The sequence below is a fragment of the Notolepis coatsorum genome (assembly GCF_963971535.1).
Source record: "Notolepis coatsorum genome assembly, chromosome: 4".
NCBI classification, from domain to species: domain Eukaryota; kingdom Metazoa; phylum Chordata; class Actinopteri; order Aulopiformes; family Paralepididae; genus Notolepis; species Notolepis coatsorum.
This window is the reverse complement of record NC_140168.1, coordinates 174,456,231-174,473,730: the sequence shown is the minus strand read 5'-3', so window position 1 is coordinate 174,473,730 and position 17,500 is coordinate 174,456,231. Positions and strand designations below refer to the sequence as shown.

Sequence of the window (17,500 nt, the reverse complement as noted above, 5' to 3'; positions counted from 1 at the left end):
TTTAGCACGAATCCTCTCTCTTATATCCATATCTGTGTCTTCACTCTCCCCTCCATCTTCCCACCTCAGAGGCAGCCGTCGGTCTCGGTGTTGGCGGTGAAGCGCAGTAACATCATCACCATCGCCCTCAGCAGCCTGCCCCCTCTGCGCCTACTCCCCCTGCCATCTATAGCATGGACAGCAGCGTGCTGGACAGAGACGATGTCCAGGTACAGTACTGGAGTCGTGAGGTTCCATCTGTCCCTCGGAGACGTTTGTAGGATCTGTATCTGTCCCTCGGAGACGTGTGTAGGACCTCTATCTGTCCCTCAGAAGTTAGTAGGAACTCTATCTACTCTGTCGGAGTTTGAGGAACAGCAGTCTGTCCCTCAGAGGTTTATAGGACCTCTGTCCCTCAGACGTTTGAGGGACATCCATCTGTCTCAGAAGTAATTTTGTAGGACCTCTATATGTCCCTCAGAGGTGTGAGGGACATCTATCTGTCCCTCAGAAGTTATTTTGTAGGACCAGCTGTTTGATGGACATCTATTCTATCTGTCCCTCAGACGGTTGAGGGACCTCCATCTATCCCTCAAACGTTTTAACTAGGGATGTCCGATATTATCGGCCGATATTGGCATTAAAATGTGATATCGGAAAATATCGGTATTATTATTGTTTTTTTTTTTTTTTGCATTTCTATAACCTTTATTTACCCAGGCAAGCAAGTAAGAACAAATTCTGATTTTATTTATTGTCAAAAGTATGCATAATGTTGTGTTAATTCCACAACAAGAGATATGTAATGTTAATTACCTGAAATGATTCCTTTTTTGGGGGGGGGGGGGGGACCCTGCATATATCGGTATCGGTTGATATCGGTATAGGAAATTAAGAGTTGGACAATATCGGTATATCGGTATTGGTAAAAAAGCCAATATCGAGCATCCCTATAGTTTTAACCTCTTTAGCCCCAGATGACATCACATCATAAATCCATGTCTACAGACTGTATGGATTAATCATGCGTTTCTTTCCAAATGTAGCCAAGAGTAAAGACCCTAACCATGTCACAACATCAGTCATAGTGTATATTTTCAACAATACGTTTGTTTACCAATAGTCTAAAGTGTTATTAGTGAACTATTAGTTTTTGAAATGCATTAATTTACAAGCAATTATTTGGAATTTGCGTCGCAATGTGGTTTGTAGTCATATGAGGAGACGAGACCTTGAGCTTTGAATGAGCGTTGAAATTTCGAAAAACTACCCTACCCAGCCCAAGCCAGCTACTGTACAGCAAATTACTTGTGGGTGATTTTTTTTTATTCATTTTATTTCTCTGGATTATCTAACACAAAACTGAACGTTATTGGCATAGATTGGAGCACAGTTAGTGTGTCTACCTTCTGTGAACGTTTAGCAAGAATCTACGCTGCAATCCGATTCAAAATGGCAGAGCCATATCCATTATAAGAATGGAACTGTATTTACAGTAGATTTCATTCACGGTTCTTGCTGCACGCCTGGTGATACTAAATCCAAATGAAACTCTGCCATTGGAACGAGTAGATTTGGCCTGATCCATAGATGTGCAACTTGGCTATAATAAGGTCATTTATAGGCCTGATATTCTATATTCTATAATAATATTTCAAATTGCATGTGTCCGGATGGCAGAATTCAGTACTGTATCTACAAACCCTTCTGTTTAATCATCTTCCCTTTATTAATTTGGTTAGATTTTTTGTACACGTGATCTCAAGAAGGTGCAGAACGAGCTCAGTGGCAGGTTTTCATGTCTGGTCATTTTTAACATGGTGTCACCGTCAAAGATGCAAAGAAAAATCATATATTCTCCTTTGTTTCATCACAATTTACTGTATTTTGGGAATACATTCCCTGAGATCCATAGATGTCCCTAGATACCAAGAGCATACAAATGGACCTTGTAGAAGTGGACCAATCTTCCATTGACTTAGGTATGTATTTTTAGGCGGATTTTCAGATAATAGGGATAGGGCTTAAGAGGTTTTAAGGACTATCTATTGTATTGTGTCTATTGTACAGTATGTATCTCAGAAATCTTCACCTATTCCCTGGTTTTGTTTTTTTCAAAATGTTTAAATGGTTTGACCTCACTTTTTAGAATTTCTCACTATCTTGATCGGTCTGTCTGTCCTTCTGTGTGTGTCTCTCTCTCTCCCTCTCTCTCTCCCTCTCTCTCTCTCTCTCTCTCTCTCTTGCTCTCTCTCTCTCTCTCTCTCTCTCCATCTCTTTGCTTCCCCTGTCTCTATACAGCGGCTTCAAACCCTGGTCCCGAGTGAAGAGGAACTGTGCCTGATCCAGGAGGCCATGGCCCACTCCCCCCGCTCGCCTCTGGCCCCGGCCGAGCAGTGCCTCCTCATCCTGGGGGACATTCCGCACCTGAGCTCCAGGCTGCAACTCTGGGCCTTCGCACTAGACTACGACACTTTAGAGAGTGTGAGTGACATGAGAGAGTGTGACAGGTTTGAGATGGGAAATGTCTTTTGTACCAATATAGACCCGGGGAATCATGTGACTCAAATATGGGCGGAGTCATTGTGCCGTCACACAACAGTGGTTGTGCTCTTGTGATTGGTCAAAGATTTGTGAGGCGTGCCGAGACATATGGGTACTGTAGCAGTTACCATGGAAACAAGTAGAGGATTACGATATAAAACACATTTTCTCAAAGCATTTACCTTTATTGGTTGTAACAGTATAATAATGATATAATCTATACCTCCATCAAAGGTTATGAACCGACACAATATGGTTTGGCTGTAATACTCAATAGTTTTGATCTTCGGTGGGTGGCTACAATGGGAGAAAATCACAGGTGGAACCTCACTCCCCCAGGTCTATGTTAGCTCTCAAGGTCAATTCTATTCTATTCCTCTTCACTTTGATGTTTTGAACCATCTCGTTGCCCTCTCTCTCTCTCTATGTTGACAGTGTGTGGGGGTTTGGTAACCATGGTAACCTGCACTGGGACCAGAATTATATTAGACCAAGCGACACACTGGTCCTGTGCAGGGGCGGGGCTAGGGGGTGGCTACTTGGGCTCAAGCCCCGAATGTTTTCTGAAAAGCCCCGAATCTATTTTCAAAAGAAAAAAAAATATTATAATTTTTTTTTCTTTTTTTTTGACAATTAATCATTGTTACATGAAAATATGTTTGCACCAGATTTAGCAGAAGCTAATTTCCATCTGTAGTCTATCCAGCTGCTAACTGTATTTGAGTGAGTTAAGTCTTGGTGTTATGGTAGACTCAGACCTAAGCTTTAAATCACAATCAACAAGTTGACAAAAACATAATTCTTCCACCTTAGAAACATAGCTTTTGAGATCTCAGACCCATCCCCAGTGATAACACAGGCTGCCGGCATGTCTTTATGAATGGAAATATCGAATAAAAGAAACAACGATGAAAACCCGACTATACTCTGGTTTTCGGGGGTCCTGGCGCTCAACGTTCGGCGAGTTAACCCTAGATCTTAGATCCTAATATGAAAAACGATGTGATTTAATGTTCTATGTCTTACCTTGACTTTGTCTATTTTACTGCTATCTATTTTATGCTTTATGTCTGCACTTTATGCATTGCTCTTGATCTGCCAATGTTGTGCTCATTTTATGCCTGTTTTTTGTACTGCTGTGAAGCACTTTGAGCTGCAATTCTTGTATGAAAGGTGCTATACAAACACAGTGTATTATTATTATTATTATTATTATTATTATTATTATTATTATTATTATTATTATTATTATTATTATTATTATTATTATTATTATTATTATTATTATTATTATTATTATTATAGTTTGCTTCATTAATTAAAGGGTGTGAATTTAAGTGTTCTCTAGTGCCTTTTGTCTGCTTTAAGGTGGTGGTGTAAGTTAAAGGTTGTGGTGTCGAAGTAAAAAAAATCCTATCTGGGCTAAGCCCCGGATCTCCTACAATCCTAAATCCGCCCCTGGTCCTGCGGATGTCCATTAATTGTTAAAGGCGCAATCAGTGATCCGAATATAAACAAATGCTAACGTTTATAAACAAACACTATATCAAACCATATTTATATTCCGCATTTACAATTGGTTAGGAAAGTTCCAAACAGTCTATTTTCCGTTTCACAGATCAAACTCCACTTTGATGAGGTAAAAAATAACTTTGTGAATTCATAGAATCTTGTCTATTTATAGGAAATAGCCGAGCCTCTGTTCCACCTGAAGCTGGCCATGGAGCAGCTAGCAGCCAACCAGACCTTCAGATGTATTCTGGCCACGGTGCTGGCCATTGGGAACTTCCTCAATGGATGCAAGGTGAATCCATATAGATCTGTTCGCCGTATCCGTCAGACTCAGTGTGAGCGCGCATCAAGGGGGCAAAAGGAACGTAATCCTGGTCAGAACAACGGGGCAGACTACAATATATTTTGATCCACTTTTTCTCCCATTTTCTATATTTCCTCCCATCCCAATTTCGTATCATCCAATTCAACCCTCCCCTGTCACGAACGCTGTTTCTTGCCTCCCACAAGCCGGCTGCAATGTGGACTAAGTCATACATAGCACAAGTCCCCTCCGGTACTTGAGGTAACAGCAGTCGCATCTTTTCACCTGCGCAGCTCGATCTCTCAGTGGCGAGGAGTAACGCGTGGGAGGCTCACGCTGCCCTCGACACTTCCTGATTCTACTGCGCAGGCGCACCAACCGACCTGTAGGAGTCGCTGTCCACAACGCCCGATCCCCACCCATCAGTTTCCCACCCCCTAATACGGCCAATGTGTATTAGTATGAACGACCAGCTAAACTGAAAGCAATGTGGAGCGCTGGGCTCGAACAGGCGAGCCCAGCGCCTCTGCATTCGTGGCGAGCGCCTTGCCCACTACGCCACGTAGCCGCCCCGGCAGACTACAATATTATATTTGCATTTGTTAGCCATGCTAGCGATCTAAACAATCAATCCATGCCAAAGCTAGATATGTAAAAGGTGAAAGACTCACACTCACGCCATGCTGATTTGGCTAAATGACATCCAGCGGTTTTCGTTTGAAACAACTTTTAGTCAGGGGAGTGCCATGGTTTCTCCATAGAGCCCCGTCGTATTCTTTTGGCGCAGCAGCTCGCGCAGGTCCGGGGCAACTTAGTCACGTGACTCAGTTGGTATTGCTGATTGGCTCGACCATCGGTACGTTTGTATGCAGCGAACAGGTCTATGGCCTTCCTTTTTTACACAAATCAGGTAGAATGCATTGTTGCAGATGTCTTGTATTGTTGAGATTTTGTAAACACTGGTATCTGATTGATTGATTGAAAACTTTATTAACAGATTGCAGAATGGGTACAATACAGTACGGCTCAATACAAACAACTGCTACGAGGATGCAGACCAGAAAGAAACTTTCGTCTTGTTTACAGCAAGGTCCTCCATTTTCAATTCATCAAGACATTTATGACATACAAGACATACAAATATACAGTACTGTGTAAGAAAAAAATCATAGATCATACTGTTGTGAAGGATCAGATTAAACCGAATATGTATATTTATTTATATATATATATTTAATTGTATTTGTATATCGTTTGATATCCCCTGTATATTCCTTGTACAATATGCACTGAATATCCCCGTTTCTACTAAACAGCCCATAATAGTTTCATTCTACCATTGGACGAGAACCTGGCGCCAGGTTGCCATACCCCTAGGTCCAAGTTCAATCGTGCCGCCTAACATGTCGAGGCAACCCCCGGTTCCGCGCAGTAATATGTCGGGCGAAATACGAATGGTACTATTTGTTCATAGCGCATATATATATGGCGCCAGTAAAGTAGAACTTTCTTTTAGTCCAGTTCTTTACCCTCCAACAGAGTGACAGACGCAAAAGCCTCCCCACGACGCACGTGCGGTGTAGTAAGGCCTACTTGGCCCAGAATAGGCATTGAGATATCGTGTAGATTAATAGTTGAATGGTCATAGTTTGGCACCATACCGTCGAGTTGGACGTATTCTATTAAGCTAATAGTAGTCTATTTATGTATGGTGCATCGTTCGGTTAGAGTTCTACAGTTATCAGTACCCCCATCGTTCCTGACGTTATCTGGACGCTTAACCAGGCTGGTCAGACCCCTAGTGGTGATTGCATCCGAGGAGCTCCGGGCCAAGAGCGACTGGACCTGTATATTGGATTACTCTACCCAGACGACGGCGAGCCTTCCACGGCTTGGATTATGCTTTGTGTGCTTTGACTATTCCATGGATAAAGGCCAACACTGCTGAGTGTTGGAATTACCCCCCGGAGAGGACTCCAGGTGAGACGGCGCTCTACACGTGAGGTCGCCTCACGTCTCTCCGTTGTGGACCGGCAGATACCGTTCCACAGAGGGTCCAGCTGTATTCGTCTGCGGCCCGAGGTTCTGTGGGCACCGTGTCCAAGACTTTGGATTCTCCCAAGACACCGTCGGCCAGATGGGATACCGCCAGCGGCTTCTCTAACCCCCCCCTCCTACTGTCTTACAACCAGCGGGACCCCCCCCCCTTTAGTGTATCCAGCTATAATCATTTAAGTACCATCGCTATCGTTTTCCTAAATATTCCAGGTTGTATACTTACTCCCTGCGCAACCAGAGATTGGACATTCAATGTTGATTTACCTACGAATACTCATTTGCCATAAAAGTGCATATTCCATATTTCAAATCATAAATGTAATTAAGTGATCGTTGTATACACCCTTTGCTGTATTAAACCTTCGATTTGGTACATTTGTGTTGGTTCGTTTCATCAGGTGGGAAAGTGTTCATCATACTTATATCTTGTACTGGGTGGCCAGAAGTTAAAGTACATGAGGTAGTGGTATTAAATATCATATCTAACAATACAGTCAGGGAATTGTACCCCTCAGTTACAATTGGTCCTTCGAGCTGGAGGGTAACTAGTGTAATATTAATATAGTGTTATTAATATCGAAATGGCCTATGATGAACACTCCACGAAACGATCCTCCTAACCTAGAACGCCCGCGGCGCAGACGACAGACACCTCAGTACTTAGAGGCTTACACTGTCAGTCAACTACCTAGCCTTCGACAAACGGTAAACGCGGTAAAAGTAGAAAGTAAAATTATGTCTGACCTTAACGACCAGGTTTCCCCGACCACAGAGGCCCTAGCAGGTCCTAATGTAACTGACCAAGCCCACGGTGGGGACCAGGAGGGAATTGACATGCCTTTACCCCCCGCCACTACTCAAGAAGTAGTCCCCGAACAGCCCCGGGAGGAAGACAACCCTACAGAGAGAGAACTCTGCACGGAAGAAGAGGAGGAGAGCGCCGAGGAACTAGAGCTCCAGGACTCCCCAACGAGTACCCCCAGGAGCGGCTCACGCAGGAGCGGCTCACCTCCACTACCGCCTTCCCCCAGCGAAGCGGAGAGGATACTACAACAGGCGTTCCTCGTCAGCCTGACGAGCCTCTACCGAACGCGATCGGCTCCAAGCACAGACGCTTAGCGAGCGCGAACGTCTCCAAGCACAGGCGACCAGCGAGCGCGAACACCTCCAAGCACAGCAACGGAGCGAAGAACAGCGCACACGTCTGGAGATGAGACGCTTCCAGATGGAAGAGAATATGGCAAGAGACCGGGCCGACGCCCAGCGCGCCGCTGCCGGTGCCCAAAGAGAAGCAGAGCGCGCCGCCGCCGACGCCCAGCGCACCGCTGCCGGCGCCCAAAGAGACGCAGAGCGCGACAGACTACAAGCGCAACTAATAGAGCAGCTGATCAAAAGGACAACTCCCTCTCCCTCCGCCAGGGGCTCAAGGAACTCGTCGAGACAACAGTCAAGAGCAGCGTCACTGCAACGAGCAAGCGACCCTGAACTTGACCAACAGACCGAGTCTAGACCCCCCGCAGACCCCCTTCCCATACCGGTCCAAGCGAGACCCAGCTACAAGGAAGGAGCGGCATACACTGCGGAGAAGCTAAATAAACGATTACAGGATCTGGAAGATTTGATAGAGGAAGAAGAGGGAGAAGAGGAGAACCAAGCCCGACGACAGCACAGTACTCCACCGGACCAGGAGGTCCCATACAGTCCAGGCTATACCCCCGCGGCGCTGCGCTACAGACCCCCGACTCTATTCACGGGTGAGCACGACGCACGACCAGCCCCGAGGAACAGTACCTGGACCAGCGGGCCATGGTACCCTGCCAGTACCAGCCCACAGCGAGGCGCAAGAGGGGACTCGCCCAGGAGGTCTCTCCCCCAACGCTCGCCGATGTATCAGCCATCCACGGCGTCATACAACGCCACGCCGTCATTCCCAGACTTCGCCTATGAGAGTCGAGCACAGTACACGGAGCTCCGGATGTGCTTAGAGACAATGATGGTGGATGTCGCTGATGAACGCCACAAGTATGCAATATTACTGAAGCACCTGAAAGTACCGCGAGCGCACAATATAGCGCTAGCCTATGCTACCTCCTCGACCCCATACACAGCGGCCCTTGCAGCGCTGGATCAGAGATATGGACGTATATGGGATTACGTAATCCAGGAGATAAGGCATATTGACCGCCTACCCCCAGCCACAGACAATCGCTCACTAGACGACCTGTCAATCAAAGTGCAGTCCCTGGTGGGGATGCTGGGAGCTCAACGGGAGAAGGGCATGCATGAGCTATACGCCAACTCTAACGTTGAGAGGATTTTGGAGAAGCTGCCACCCGCAAGACAGGAGCGCTTTAGGCGGCAGAGGGACTACCGAGATCCCGACGGCCCCGAGCCATCCCTCCTTGATCTGGCCGACTTCCTGGCGAGAGAGGTCAGCAGCTTACGACTGGACACCTTCGGGCGGAGCACGCCAAGCTCCAGAGAGGGACCCAGGAGAATAAATGATGGAAGAAGATCGGTGACTGTCATGCACCAATCAGAGTCAGTGCCGAGCGGTAGGAGTCACAGCACCCCCTCGAGAAAAGAGAAGTGGAAGATAGCGTGTCCCTACTGTGAGAAAGAACACTGGCTGTCACAATGTGACTCATTCACAAAGATGAATGCAGAAGAAGTGAGTCAATGGATAAAGTCCAACCGGCGCTGTTATCGATGTGCGCGGCCCCACATGGCAGCCGAATGCCGCCTAAAGAAAAGGTGCAGCCGGTGCGATGGAGCCCATCTAGATATACTACACGATAGTAACGGAAGACGGCCTATACCTGCACCACGGAGCGGCACCAAGGCAAGTGTCATGTACATTGACCCCGCCAGCAGCAACGGAGCTCAAGTGCTCTTAAAGGTAGTCCGTGTGACGTTGAGCTACCAAGATAAAGTCATGGACACTTACGCCGTCCTTGATGACGGGTCAGAGAAGACCCTTCAGCTCGCCTCCGCTGCGACCCAGCTGGGACTGCGGGGGAGCAAGAACGAAATGACGATTCGGACAATAAGAAGAGATTTAAAGACGATAAAGGGCGAGAATGTCTCCTTCACTATCGCAGCCAACGGGCAGCCAGAGCGACGGTACAAGATCACAAATGCTTTCACCAGCCAAGAAATAGGACTATCGCAGTACACCTACCCTGTCACCAAGTTGATGGATAAATATGTGCACCTGCGCCAATTACCTATCCCGCTCATAGACGGCGCTACCCCGACCCTGTTGATAGGCTCCGACCATGCAGAACTCATAGTCCCGATTGACCGGGTCCATACAGGCCCCCGAGGCTGTCCTGCAGCAGTCGAGACCCGCCTAGGATGGACATTACAAGGCCCCCTCGCTAAATCTCTCAACCGAACAGCAGCCACTAGCTGCTTCCACTCCAGAACGACAGAAGAAGACACCACTCTCCTGCAGCATGTCGAGAGGCTATGGACCCTAGAGACGATGCCCTTTAAGAACGAAAAGAAAGACATTCGCTCTAAAGAAGACATTTACGCCATCAACCTACTCGAGCAGGGGACAAAGAGAGTCACAGTCGGCGGAGTGATGAGATACGCAACTCCACTCCTGAGGCGAGAGGGAATGCCCACCTTTCACGCAAAGAAAGACGCCACGGAGCGCTATCTACTGAACACAGAGCGGCGCCTAGCCAAAGACCCCGCTCAAGAGAGTGTGTACCGAGCTGAGATTGAGAAGCTAATCACAGCGGGACACGTAACAAAGATTGACATTAAAGAGGCCGATCAGACGACCGAATCATGGTACGTGCCGCATCACAAGGTCCATCACAACGGCAAGGATCGCATTGTGTTTAACTGCAGCTACCAGATCGGATCCCAAAATCTGAATAAAGAGCTCTTGCCCGGCCCCACACTCGGCCCCTCCCTACTAGGCGTGCTACTGCGCTTCCGCCAGGACAAGGTGGCTATAAGCGGGGATATCAAAGGGATGTTCTTGCAGGTGAGACTAGTAGAGGAGGACAAGCCTCTGCTACGGTTCCTATGGAGAGAGAAGATTGGAGATGAGAACCCATCTATCTACCAGTGGGAAGTACTCCCCTTCGGAACCACATGCAGCCCGTGCTGTGCTACCTTTGCACTACAGAAACACGTCACAGAGGACCCAGCAGCAGATGAAGAGGTCCAACACAGTGTGAAGAACAGTTTCTACGTGGACAACTGTTTACAAAGCGTCTCGACTCAAGAAGAAGCCGAGGCTCTCCTAATCAAGTTACGCGCCTCCCTAATCAAAGGCGGCTTTGATCTCAGGCAGTGGGCCAGCAGCGACCCGCAAGTATTGCGCAGCCTCTCCTCCGCGGACAAGGCTGCCAGCAGCGAGACCTGGATGGCGACAATCCCAGGAGAAGCCCAAGAAATGACACTAGGACTAGTCTGGCGCTTCAAAACAGACTCGCTCCACTATAGACACAAACCCTTGGCTCCAGAGCAAGGAAGGTCGGCGGCGATACCGACCACCAGACGGAGTGTGTACAGAACACTCGCCAGACAATATGACCCGTTGGGATGTATTCTACCTTACACCACCAGGGCAAAGATGATTGTACGAGCACTATGGGACAAGGACCAGGGCTGGGACGACCCAATACCCGCACACCTTGCCTCAACATGGAGAGAGTGGGAGACGGAACTCCGCTCACTCCCAGGTGTCAATATACGCCGCAGCTACTTCCCATCCACAGTGAGGCCAGAGACATGCGAGATTGAGCTACACGTCTTCAGCGACGCCTCCGAAGTAGCCTACGGATCGGTTGCCTATTTGCGTGCCCAAGAGATGGGAGGAAAGATACACACTGCTTTCATACTGGCCCGCTCAAGAATAGCCCCACGTAAGCAACAATCTATCCCACGTCTAGAGCTCTGCGCAGCCCTCGCAGGAGCGCATCTAGCCACGTTAATCCAACGTGAACTCACCATTCCGGTGCATAGAACAATCTTGTGGTCAGATTCCACGACAGTACTCACATGGATTAAGTCTGATTCATGCAGATACAAAGTCTTCGTGGGAGTCAGAGTCACCGAGATTCAAGAATTAACAGAAGAAGCAAGCTGGAGGTATGTGGACACCAAACACAACCCAGCTGACGTCATCACCCGGGGAATGTCCCTGGATGACCTAACCCGTCGCAACATCTACAGTGACGGACCAGCATTCCTCAAGCTCCCGGAAAGAGATTGGCCTACGCCCACCCCGAGGGAAGCAAGTAACGAGGAGGCTGAGAACAAGAAGCCTATGTTCTGTGGACTGAGCACTGTCGCCTCCACAGACCCCAACATAGATGACTGCATTACCCTAGAGAGTGCGCAACAAAGAACATTCCTGCGGCACCACCCAGAGATTCAGCCCACCACTGACATGTCAGCAGCTGACTACGAAGAAGCAGAACTTCTTCTACTATAACGAGCCCAGAGAGACTCGTTCCCGATGAGCTAGACTGTCTACAGGGAGGAAACCCCGTCCCATCAGACAGCAGACTGATTCACCTGGCACCAGAGAGTGACGCACATAATCTCATCAGAGTGGGTGGTCGCCTGCGGAGAGCCCCCGATCTACCAGATGACATTAAGCACCCGATCGTCTTGAACAGCCGACACAAGGTCACAGAGCTGATCATAAAGAAATACGACGAGGATGTACACCACGCAGGAGCAGAGAGAGTCTTCGCGGAGATCAGACGTCGTTATTGGATATTGCAAGGGAGAGAAGCAGTACGGCTCTTCCAGCGAACCTGTCTAGACTGCCGTAAGTGGCGCGCGCAGCCCAGCATACCACGGATGGCTGACCTACCCCCCTGTCGCCTCCGAATCGGCGACAAGCCATTCCACTCCACAGGCATGGACTGTTTTGGCCCGTTGTATATAAAGAGAGGAAGAGGCACCGAGAAGCGGTGGGGTATTGTATTCAAATGCATGACCACCAGAGCGATACATATTGAGCTCCTTCCGACCATGAGCACAGACTCATTCCTTATGGCCTTCCGGAGATTCACATCACGGAAAGGAAAACCGTCTACATTGTTGTCTGATCACGGGACCAACTTCAAAGGCGGAGAAAGAGAGCTGAGAGAGAGCTTCCAAGCTATGGGCCCAGAACTTAAGACCCACCTCGCTCCAGCCCAGATTGACTTCCAGTTTAATCCCCCGAACGCACCCCACTTCGGTGGAATCTGGGAACGAGAAGTACGTTCTATAAAGACAGCCCTGTACGCCGTACTCGGAGCCCAGACTGTGGCAGAGGAAGTCCTAATGACAGTCCTCACGGAGATCGAGGGAGTATTGAACTCAAAGCCCCTCGGTTACGTCTCCAGTGATGTAGCAGATGTCGACCCAGTCACCCCCAACACACTCCTGATGGGGCGGCTGGACCCCGCGCTACCCCAGACAATGTACAGGCCTGAAGAAGCGAACGGCCGAAGAATGTGGAGGTACAGCCAAGTACTAGCTGACAAGTTTTGGAGCAGCTTCCTACTTCACTACCTACCGTCTCTACAGACCCGCCAGAAGTGGGTAAAAGAGAGAGACAATTTGACAGAAGGAACAGTCGTCATGATTATTGACCGGTCACTCCCCAGAGCTATGTGGCCGGCTGGCCGCGTAAGCAAAGTGATCACCGGTGCCGATGGCAAGGTCCGAGCAGCTGAAGTACTCGTCCAAGGGCGCACCTACACACGTCCCGTGGCGAGGCTCATAGAACTGCCCCGACTCCCAGATACTATCGATGATGACCATGACCCTATGACTTTGTGAGTTGACTGACCCTTACAGCGGACCTTGAGTGGAAGACAGTGCGGTTAATCTGTCTCTGCTTAGCTAATTAGGTGGGACTAATTAGGGGGCGGCTGTTGTGAAGGATCAGATTAAACCGAATATGTATATTTATTTATATATATATATTTAATTGTATTTGTATATCGTTTGATATCCCCTGTATATTCCTTGTACAATATGCACTGAATATCCCCGTTTCTACTAAACAGCCCATAATAGTTTCATTCTACCATTGGACGAGAACCTGGCGCCAGGTTGCCATACCCCTAGGTCCAAGTTCAATCGTGCCGCCTAACATGTCGAGGCAACCCCCGGTTCCGCGCAGTAATATGTCGGGCGAAATACGAATGGTACTATTTGTTCATAGCGCATATATATATGGCGCCAGTAAAGTAGAACTTTCTTTTAGTCCAGTTCTTTACCCTCCAACAGAGTGACAGACGCAAAAGCCTCCCCACGACGCACGTGCGGTGTAGTAAGGCCTACTTGGCCCAGAATAGGCATTGAGATATCGTGTAGATTAATAGTTGAATGGTCATAGTTTGGCACCATACCGTCGAGTTGGACGTATTCTATTAAGCTAATAGTAGTCTATTTATGTATGGTGCATCGTTCGGTTAGAGTTCTACAGTTATCAGTACCCCCATCGTTCCTGACGTTATCTGGACGCTTAACCAGGCTGGTCAGACCCCTAGTGGTGATTGCATCCGAGGAGCTCCGGGCCAAGAGCGACTGGACCTGTATATTGGATTACTCTACCCAGACGACGGCGAGCCTTCCACGGCTTGGATTATGCTTTGTGTGCTTTGACTATTCCATGGATAAAGGCCAACACTGCTGAGTGTTGGAATTACCCCCCGGAGAGGACTCCAGGTGAGACGGCGCTCTACACGTGAGGTCGCCTCACGTCTCTCCGTTGTGGACCGGCAGATACCGTTCCACAGAGGGTCCAGCTGTATTCGTCTGCGGCCCGAGGTTCTGTGGGCACCGTGTCCAAGACTTTGGATTCTCCCAAGACACCGTCGGCCAGATGGGATACCGCCAGCGGCTTCTCTAACCCCCCCCTCCTACTGTCTTACAACCAGCGGGACCCCCCCCCCTTTAGTGTATCCAGCTATAATCATTTAAGTACCATCGCTATCGTTTTCCTAAATATTCCAGGTTGTATACTTACTCCCTGCGCAACCAGAGATTGGACATTCAATGTTGATTTACCTACGAATACTCATTTGCCATAAAAGTGCATATTCCATATTTCAAATCATAAATGTAATTAAGTGATCGTTGTATACACCCTTTGCTGTATTAAACCTTCGATTTGGTACATTTGTGTTGGTTCGTTTCATCAGGTGGGAAAGTGTTCATCATACTTATATCTTGTACTGGGTGGCCAGAAGTTAAAGTACATGAGGTAGTGGTATTAAATATCATATCTAACAATACAGTCAGGGAATTGTACCCCTCAGTTACACATACGAAAGATATATACATCCGAAGGGGAAGAAACTGTACATTGGAGGGGGTTGGGTGGGTGGGTGGGTGATTTGGACATTTACCGGGGCCAGTTTCTAATTGCAGCCACCCGTAGGTGCTCTTTGAGAGCGGTTTGAAGGAGGGTAAGGATTCACATTATTTTACAGCTGTGGTTAGGGCATTCCACATTGTTGTGGCATAATTGCGAAACGTGTTTACATTTAATCTGTTCTCTGGTCTTCCACACCTCTCTCTCGCACACACTGTCCAGGCCCGGGGCTTTGAGCTGAGTTACCTGGGGAAGCTGTCTCAGGTGAGAGACACTCACTCTCGCCAGCCTCTGCTCCACCACGTCTGTGTCCTGCTGTTGCAACTCTACCCGCAGTCCTCCGACCTCCACTCCGACATCACCGCCGTCACCAGAGCCAGCAAGGTCTGTGTGTGTGTGTGTGTGTGTGTGCGTCTAGCAGGTGTGTAACAGTTTGTGTGGGAAGGGCTATGTGTTGGGCTTGTGATTTAAGGCGAGACAGTACCCCCTAATAGGCAAAAATGATATTTGAATAGATATCACTATGAAACTTTCCCAGTTTGTTATGTACATATAAACTAAGAAAAAATATATTGGAAGTTTTCTTAATTTTATGTTTAAATATGCAAATGAGGCACTTCTCCATTAAATAAATATGCGCACATTTGCATATATCGCCAAGACTCGCATCACCAACATGGATAATGCCAGATTCAAAAACTTGGTTTCATTTTGTTGATATATTCAAAAGAAAACTTTTTTCAGAGGGAATTGTGGCTATGTCCTCTTATCAGCCCATACATCAGGAAATGCTGTCTACTGTCATAACAAAATAAATGGTCGCCTAGTTTTGGTATAAAATGTACTATAAACCCGGCTATGAATGATATATCAACAAACCCCTCTGAATTAAGAAGCATAATATGGATGAGAAGAAATGTGGAAAATTTGGTGGTGTAGGTATAAATGGAGTTCCGTGTCTTTGTATGTAAGTAAAATGCATAAAGACTAGTTTTTCAGAAAACAACCTCAAAGTTCTGTATTGTAATTGTGATCTATGGACACAATCAGACACAATGAAGTAAAATAATTGTTTGTTTTTCGATATTTTATTGCCACTAGTTTGAAATAAGACAAAATATAACATCTCAATATATATATTAAAAAAAACGATTTTGGGGGTACTGTCTCGCCTTATGCTAAACTAAACTAAAGAGTCCGACCCGTTAGCCAAGGGCTGGTCTAGTCATCCATGGTTGTTGCATTATTATTAACTATTTTGCTGCTGGTCATCACCCTGTACGTCGTGAGTTTGAATCCGACCTCTGTATAGGTTATCTAATAAAGAAGCCCTTAAAATAATATTTGAATAGAAATGAATTATCGAATGATGTGTGTTTGAGTGCACTGTATGCACGCACGTTTCACATGCAGTCTCTCCACTCCTGTGTCTCTGTAGTGTGACTACTCCTTGGTCCAAACCCAGCTCCTCTCCTGTGTCCCTGTAGTGCGACTACTCCTTGGTCCAAACCCATCTCCTCTCCTGTGTCCCTGTAGTGTGACTACTCCTTAGTCCAAACCCATCTCCTCTCCTGTGTCCCTGTAGTGTGACTACTCCTTGGTCCAAACCCATCTCCTCTCCTGTGTCCCTGTAGTGCGACTACTCCTTGGTCCAAACCCAGCTCCTCTCCTGTGTCCCTGTAGTGTGACTACTCCTTGGTCCAAACCCATCTCCTCTCCTGTGTCCCTGTAGTGCAACTACTCCTTGGTCCAAACCCATCTCCTCTCCTGTGTCTCTGTAGTGTGACTACTCCTTGGTCCAAACCCATCTCCTATCCTGTGTCCCTGTAGTGCAACTACTCCTTAGTCCAAACCCATCTCCTCTCCTGTGTCCCTGTAGTGCGACTACTCCTTGGTCCAAACCCATCTCCTCTCCTGTGTCCCTGTAGTGTGACTACTCCTTGGTCCAAACCCATCTCCTCTCCTGTGTCCCTGTAGTGTGACTACTCCTTGGTCCAAACCCATCTCCTCTCCTGTGTCTCTGTAGTGTGACTACTCCTTAGTCCAAACCCATCTCCTCTCCTGTGTCCCTGTAGTGCGACTACTCCTTGGTCCATACCAACCTCGCTCAGCTGGAGGCGCTGTGCAGAGCATCGTGGGAGCAGCTGCGGCTGCTGGAGCGGGTGGACGAGAAGAAGAAGGGAGGGAAGGGGGAGAAGAGGAGAGCGGGAGGAGGGGACGAGGTCACAGAGGGCTCCCTCCGGCCCCGGCTGTCCAAGTTCCTGAAGGAGTGTGAGGAGAGGATGAAGGTGCTGAGAGCTGTCCACCGCCGGGTCGTCAACAGGTGCGGATTCCCATGCCGACAGGAAGCTACTCTGAAAGCGTACGGTTTCGCGAGATGCCAATTGACTGATCTCAAACCATGCCCTCTTTGCTTGATCCTCCAATCACAACGGTTGCGGCTTCCCTCAGACAAACAAGGCGGTGTTTGAGATAGGTCACTTACTTTGCACTGGAATAAGTTGAACTATACATAGAAAAAAACAGCTTCCACAGGAAATATAGTTTGTTAAAGCTACTTGGAAATGGCAGTTCAAACTACTTTGTAAAATATTAATAAATAAACAAATCATGTTCACATGCAATACAAACTTATGACGACAACTGCATACTAGAAATGGTTAATCACCAACCCTGGTGGATAGTGTTGTAAATGTGTCACAGTAAAGACTGAAACGCACTATTTCTCTGTATATGCATGTAATGAGGACATT

General features: G+C 47.7%; 1 protein-coding gene across 1 annotated transcript in view; it reads left to right on the top strand.

Moving 5' to 3' along the window:
- The window catches only part of LOC311226751 (FH1/FH2 domain-containing protein 1), a gene marked incomplete at its 3' end in the record, with an annotated part of 24,621 nt that overhangs the window by 652 nt on the left and 6,469 nt on the right, over positions 1 to 17,500 (top strand). The window contains exons 2-6 of the mRNA XM_084312161.1: positions 70 to 209; positions 2,281 to 2,463; positions 4,208 to 4,327; positions 14,970 to 15,131; positions 16,823 to 17,070. Of these exons, the coding sequence (XP_084168287.1) occupies positions 174 to 209; positions 2,281 to 2,463; positions 4,208 to 4,327; positions 14,970 to 15,131; positions 16,823 to 17,070 (749 nt within the window). The 5' untranslated portion in view covers positions 70 to 173. The remainder of the gene's footprint in view (positions 1 to 69; positions 210 to 2,280; positions 2,464 to 4,207; positions 4,328 to 14,969; positions 15,132 to 16,822; positions 17,071 to 17,500) is intronic.